Here is a 7358-nt window from a genome sequence, read left to right as displayed (position 1 = left end):
CCCCCCCCACCCCCACAGGAACTGCTGCTGAGGTAGCTCGGCCAGCACATGCTCATCCTTGGGAGTCCTGGCTACTGAGCCGCAGTGGCCTAGAGTCCATGAATGGTCTGTGCACCTTCCTGAGAGCTAGGTTTTCCATACAAGGAAACCAGATCGCCAGCCTCGGAATTATTTTTCTCCAGTGAAAAGTTAGAAATGAATTTGTAATGGAGCATTGAAGGCATTTTTGTCCTTTGTGCACTATATGTTTACATCTTTCCAGCCATGGGAGCCATCTAGGTGTGCAGGGTCCCATGGAAGCACCCCACGTGCCTGGTGCTTCAGCTCCTGAAAAATCTGGAGTGGACGTAGAAAATCCACAATATCCTTTGCTTCTGAAAGCAAAGCGCTGTTAGTTCTGGAGGAGCTTTCTGCCTGAGGAAAGGGGGCTTCCCTACCTCAGCAGTGGCCAGGACGGTTTCAGAGGTGGCAGCTGCTCTCTGGCCAGCAGGGAGGAGACAGTCCCTGAACAGACTAAGGGGAGATTGTCCACAAGACTAATTTCCAGACATAGGGTTCCCCTCGTCATCAGAAATGGGTGTCCTATTTCTGTTCCAGGTTCCCTTTTCTGGTTATATAGGGCTTTTTCTGGAGGTTGTGTGTGCGGGGGGGGGGGAGGAACAAGACACAGATCTGGTCCGGGGCTCCTGCATTCTGTGTTACAGCCTTGGCAGCCCCCAGCACAAAGGTTGAGCTGGAGTCTCTGAAATCTCCCTGCTGCCACCATCCTGCCCACTGTCCTCCGATCAATTACATTCACCAGCACATTTATCTCGCCTGCAATATGGAGAATTCATATTCATATCTCGGTTTTAGTGGTCTGACACTGATTAATGTAATATGCGCCTCGGCTCCAAGGGGTGCGCCACCGATGAATCATGCCCTATAAAGTTTCAGTCGTCCTTGTAGATGGGACTCTGCCAGGGAGCAAGGAAGCTGGAGTGAGGGAGGGAGGCAGAAAGGAGAGAGAACAGGGTGGGCTGTAGCACCCAGGGGTACCTGGGACAGGCACTGGCCTTTGGCCTTTCAACGTGGAGGGTTCAGGCAGGCCCTGTCCTCTCTGCTTTTGAACTTCTTGCCTGAGAGGGGAATCCTAATTCCACCTCCCCCGCCTCCCCAACCATGATGCCAGTGGGTCACTGGTCGCCTCTTCTCACAGAGGCAGGGTCTAGGGTGGGGTTGGGGGATCCAAATGGAGATGGGGTTTGTGAACTTCGACTTGGGACGACTGGACCACTGAATGCCCTTCTCAAAACGACAGGGCCTTGTTTGTTGGTGGGGACTGCAAGTTGGAGGTGGAAAAAAAGGGAAGGTAGCAGAGCCTAGGGAGGGTCATCTGCAAGGCTGGGGGAGCATTGGCCCCACGGAGGAGCGGAGCTTCGTGGTTTCCTTGCAGAAAGAACTTGCAAGGCCAGAGGAACCTCCTGTGGTCAGTGGCCACCGCCTCTGCAACACGGGCCACACTGCAGGACCCAGCACTGCCACAGGAGTCAGCCAGGCTCTGAGCCCTCCGGAAAGGCAAGGGAGGCTTTGGGGAGCCGGACACTGAGTGTGCTCCCAGTGCCTGGTGACTTCTCTGTCCCCACAGAGGGCCCTGTCATCTCACTGGCCCCCAAGTCAGCATGTCGCACCAGGTGGGGAGGGAATGTGGGGTGGCCCTGGGGCCATAAGTCCAAGTTGGGGGCCAGGAGACAGGGCAGAACAAACAGTGGAGGGGGTGCATTCTGGGGGAATTAAAAAGCCTGCCCACCTTTAGGCATCCCTTGAGCCAGCGAGCATGGGGATGCGTGGATGTGTGGAAGAAGCGCACCCCACTCAGGGCACCCAGCCGCCTTGCCCACTCTGAGACGTTTTCTGTGCCTTGGCCGCCCACCCCAGCGCAGGGACAGCCCCGGAGCAATAGGGGCGGCTCCAGGGAGAGGCCAGGCTTTCCAGGTCTTCTCCAGCGCTCCCCACCAAGCCAGCGGCTCCAATTATGACTCCTGAGCTGAGAGGCCTGCCAAGGTCATCCCGCGGGGACCGCTGGCCGCCTTTTGTACCCGGCGACTGGCGGCTGGGCCCCTTCCCTCGTCCCAGAATGACGTCTGAAAATGGACCTCTTAGGGCCAGCGTGGACAGGATCAGATGCCAAGGCAGTCCCGGCCCGGTGACATCAGCACTGCGAGCCCTGGGCCTGGGGGCCCCGGGTATTTTGAGGGGCCCAGGGAAATGTTTTTTTTTTTTTTTTTTTTTCCATAAAAATACCCTGTAATTTTTGGGTCGAAGAAAATGTGTTAATGTATATCAATATATTTATCTTTATACCTATGGAGTAGTAAAACAAAATTTTTAATAAGTTTCTCCTGGAGAAGGTGTCTGTCTTAGGCCCACGGAAGTCACCACGTGGCCTGGGACTGAGGAGGCTTCAGGAGCAACCTGAAATGTTAGGACTGCTCTAAATTAAGAGGCAGAGAAAAGGAGGCCTTGAACCCGGGAGGGAGCAAGGGATGGAGCTGCGCGCTTGGGTGGCAAGCCATGGCAAGCCAAGCAACTGGGACCCAGGGCTCGGCCGCGCAGCAGGATCCCAGGCTGTGGGCCTGAATGGTGAGCACGTGGAGCACGCGCCCCGGAGTCAGCTCCCCTCCGCGCCGCCCCAGCTCCGCACCTGAACCCCGCGCCTGAACCCCGCGCCCCTCCGCGAGCAAAGGCCGGCCCTGGCCCTTTCTGGGCAGTGAGGAGGGTCAGGCCGACCCTGGGAAGAGGCCGAGCAGTCAGCGCTCCTCCTTCCCCTCGGGCGGGGCACAAGTGGCCGCCTTCTCCGCGGCTGCTGTTGGGCTTCTGAAGACGCAGCGGGTGTCTCTGATCCCCTAATCCATTTATCCAGGGTCCTGAGAGCAATGGCTGGGTGCGGGGACACAATGGCAGGAGGTGGTGGGGGGTGGGGGGAGCTCGGGCACTCAGCTAGCGCCACCCTCCTCGCGCCCCACCCTAGACGCTGAGCCACGACCCACCCTCCACGGGTCCCACGCCCTCAGGCAGAACGCAATGGTGGGAGGGACGCCAAGGCCGGTGAAATCTTCCAAATTGAAGGGCTTTTATTTTAAATTCCGATTCCCGTTTGAAACAGCCCTTTCGATGAGGGAAAAAGCCAGCTCGGTTTCTGCGCGCGTGTTTATTATGATCTACCTGTGAGCGCGGCGCTCTGGAAGGTCACCCAGGCTGCGGACGCCCTGATAGCGGGGTGACAATCTGCAGGATTCCCCAGCCGGTCACTTGGGGTGTGTGTGTGTGTGTGTGTTTCTCTGTCTTTTCCTGTTTGCTGTTTGTCGCTGCTGTATCTTTGCTTGAATTTTAACTTTGCTGTATCTTTGCTGAATTTTAAACGTATGGTTAATTGCCAGAGCCTTGGATAGCTGCAGCAATGACTGAAAATATTAAATACATCTGTGAGATGGTGAGCAAGAGAAATCAAAACAGGTGCTCTCTGCAGTGAATGTTAAAAAGATCTCACAATGAAGTGATTAACATTTTTATGAATAAAATTAATCACGCATTAAACTCTGCAGCACAGTACATCTGAGAGCCAAATGTGGACCTGAAGCCCTCTTTCTTACACCCAAGAATTTGGAGGCTTCCCTGGCCCACAGCAAGCATTCAACCATTAGGAATTTCAGAGTATTTATGAGAAGATAAGTAAATAAAAGGTATCTAAGTTTGAGCTACCCCCGCCCAAAAGAAAAACCCTCCAAAAATGCCTCCACCACCACCACCCGCTCCCCTCCCCTCCTTAACACCCAAACACACGGCAACATTAAAAAGCAACCAGTATTTTTTTTTTTTTCTTTTAGCAAACTCTCAACCAAAGCAGGCCATTTCCATTCTCAGATATGCACATGGGGTGTGTGGCCCTGGGTCAGGGAGGGCAGGCAGGGCTGATGCGGGAGGAGGGGCTGGAGTCCCGGGGCTGCCAGGGCGGCTTTTCCCTTCCTGACCCCCATCCTGGGCCCACCGTTCTGGCAAAGCTGATCAGATTGGAGGGCGGGCCTTCTGCATTATTAAAATTTCCACTCTTCCAGATAATAAAGTGTGATTTCTCCTCTCTCTGTCTCCCCTTCTGCCTCCTTTCTAATCTCTTGCCACTGTGGTTTTGGGATTATTCCAGCAGGCTGTACAAAGGGAAGCGAAGGCATCTGAAGTGTCACTCTACAGCTGTGCAAAGTAACAGCATTTCCATTTTGTTGATGCTCCCAGCTCATGTGTGCAGCAGAAGGTGAAATCAAAGAAGCCGGTCTTCCTCAGTTGTGCACATTATTTTTCACTGCTGTGGCGAATCTCTCCGAGCTCCGTGAACCAATAAAACAACGGTCCCTGTTTGAGTTGATATATTAATATTTACTGAGGATTTGCAAGGTTGGGGTTAAATGTCAGCAGATTGCGGGGGCAGTCCTGTGGGGAATAATTAAACAAATCTCACAGCAGTTCAGCTTTCTAACATCTTTATTAATCTTTTTTCTCCTTCCCTCCTGAAAGAGTACATTGAAATACTGCTTTTCCAACCTTTGAGAAGATTCAGAATAAGCTTAATAATAAAATACTGCGTTGGCGATGTGTGCCCCTGACGGTGTCCCGGACCCTTCTCTTCCAAATGTTAGTGGGTGGGGGAGAATCTGATGTGTGAATCATCCCAAGCTGTTGTGATTCTCACCTGCTCTTCTATCGAATTTATCCTGACCAATTTGCCAAACACAATAAGACTGTTCCTGTGATTTGATCCACGCCCTGGCGATGCCTGCACGGCCCAGTCTGCTGAGCAAGGTGACTGCAGGCTGCTTGTTCCGAGGACTGCCTTCTGTAACGTGATTACAGCGTGCACTTTAGTACAAGTTCGACAATTCTCTTTAATAAGCTTCATAATTAGTGTTGGGATGCCTCATTACAAGTCATAGCCTGTAGCAGTCCTAGGCCTCACAGCCCTCTGCAATCTGATTTATTTTTTTATCAGGCGGCAGGAGCTCTCTGGAGTTTTTGTTTGTATAATGGGGGCCTGCATTAGGCCCCCAGTGTAAAAATACCACCAGGAAATTAATTGCTTCTGTGTGGATTCACCACAGATGTGTCCTGTTGATCAGAATAGTATATTTTTTACTTTGCTGTCCTGCAGTGACTTGTGAAAAAATAAAATGAAAGCCAGCAATGCAAACATGTTAGCATCCATGTAGATTCAGGAGGCATAATTGAAAACATGGGGCTTCAAACCAGGATGTCCAGGGCAGGTTCGAGCTTCTGGTAAGAGTTTTTTTCCTTCCTTTCCCTTTTCTCACAGCTCTTAGTTGTTTGGAAACCCATGTATTTGTGTATTGCCTGTAAAGGACACCTCTCCATGAAAAGCACAGGGCTAGAGTCTCAGTTGGTTTCTGGCTGAAAGATTCCTCACAATAAATACAACCCAGCAGAGTGGCGGATTCCCCCGACACCCACCCCCGGCATCGAGACCCCTGCAAGCTTCAGCAGACAAGGGCCTGTCTCAAGCGCACTTCTCGGCCACCCCAGAGGGAACACAGGTGGATGCTAGACAGCCAGCCTTGTGGACGCTTCGAGGGTGACGTGTGTGTGCCACGTATGTGACCCTGCATGACCCTGGCCCCTGCATCGCTCCCTGGGCTGAGACAGAAATACATGCCAAAGGCTTCCTTCCGTCTCTTTGCCCTGGCTTCACACCACTTGACCAACTCCTGATTTCTGATTAGGCTGTGAATTTGCACCTCCAGCTTTGAACACTTAAAGGAATTTTTTTTTTTTTTTTTTTTTTTGAATCTTAGTGCCTGAATTAGAATGCGTTACTTCTGTGTTCTCTTCCCAGCCCTGGACGGGTCGTTGTCGGTGCTTCCGTGTGGACAGGTCACATCCCGAGGGTGGACATTTTGCTCCTGTGTTCCTTTGTTTGCTCTTTTTCATCCAGGAGTTTCAGGGGCGTCATTCTCCTCGTCCTTCTCTTTTGAAGTCTCTTGTGGTCAGCCGTCTGCTTTCCTTGCTCAGCACAGTGTTGGGATGGAGTTTGTCAGTTTAACTTCAGATAACATCTTGTTTGTGAAAAAAAAGAAAACTAAAGATCAGTGTGACAATGATAGTGAAGCATACAGAATTGTGCAGGAAAATAAATAGGTTTAGTATACACAAGAACATATTGCTCTGATGGTTTTATTTTATTTTATATTTGTTCTTTCTCTGACTTTAAATGCTCCTAAAGACACATTTGGCATTTTTGCGCCAGTAGCAAGGATGTGCAGAGATGCATTGATGGAAGAATTCTAGTGGTCCCTATTAAAATTCTACAACTTGCCATACTTCGACTTTCTCATCACCAGTGAACGTGAGCTACCAGAGCCTACAGGTAGGCAAGGGCTCCCAGAAGGAGAGGCATGAGGAAACCTTGCCAAGAAGCCAGGGAAAGCCCCAGTGGGCACTCCCACATGGCATTCAGACAGAGGCTCCTCCAGCATCGTGGGTTCAAGGGTTGTCCAAGTGCGTGTTTGTGTGTGTGGTGGTGGTGGTGTGTGTGTGTGTGTGTGTGAGAGAGAGAGAGAGAAGGTCCTATGGTCACAGCTCTAGAAAATCATTATCCGTGTGTGTGTGTGTGTGTGTGAGAGAGAGAGAGAGAGAGAGCTCTAGCTTTCAGGGTGGGGATTTGGGGGAGGAGGCCTAGAGCTGGGTTTCTCCCTCTGGGTAATCTACTCTCTCTTTATCCTGCTCCCAGATACCTCTCACCCTCTGGAGAAGACTCTTAAGAGAAGCTTGTTACAAATGCATATTCCTCAGCCACCCCTTCCTGAATTTCTGTTTCAGTAGGAGTGGAGCGGGCCCAGTAATGTGCATTTTAAATCAGGGTCTTAGGATCATTCTGAAGCTGAAGGTGTAGCCTAGGCTTCGACCCTAAGCTGCATTAAATGACTTTGTGCTAGAGAAGCCCCCACTAGAAGAGTCCAGTGCCACTTGCCCTGGTTTATTAACACTTGAACTGGGATGGAAAGGTTTTAACTCATTGCAGAGCCAAACAAATCAATCTTTAATGGTAAGCATTATTTCTACTCAACAAAGGGAGGGGGCCTCTGGGAGCTCTCTGCAGTGCTCCCCCAGCCAGCTCCTGGGGGAGGGGCCTGGTCACTGTGGACGCATTCTGGTTGTGCAGAACCCACGGTGACAGCAGATCATCGCTGATGTCCTACTGTGTCCATGGCCATCAGGGCCATTTATCAATTCCCAGCGGTTAAAACGGGGATAATGACATGTTGCCTGATCCCCAACTTATGGCTGGAACTGAAATGCATGACAGATTCATTTGT

General features: G+C 51.3%; 1 protein-coding gene across 1 annotated transcript in view; it reads left to right on the top strand.

Annotated features, from left to right (window-relative positions):
• The window catches only part of IRX1 (iroquois homeobox 1), a 19137-nt gene extending 18742 nt beyond the window's left edge, over nt 1–395 (top strand). The window contains exon 11 of the mRNA XM_011969412.1: nt 263–395. Within this exon, the coding sequence (XP_011824802.1) occupies nt 263–395 (133 nt within the window). The remainder of the gene's footprint in view (nt 1–262) is intronic.
• Nucleotides 396–7358: the final 6963 nt, after the last annotated feature.

The sequence above is a fragment of the Mandrillus leucophaeus genome, unplaced genomic scaffold, assembly GCF_000951045.1.
Source record: "Mandrillus leucophaeus isolate KB7577 unplaced genomic scaffold, Mleu.le_1.0 Scaffold89, whole genome shotgun sequence".
Classification (NCBI taxonomy): Eukaryota; Metazoa; Chordata; class Mammalia; order Primates; family Cercopithecidae; genus Mandrillus; species Mandrillus leucophaeus.
The sequence above is the reverse complement of the archived record's forward strand: the minus strand, read 5'-3'. Positions and strand labels throughout refer to the sequence as shown.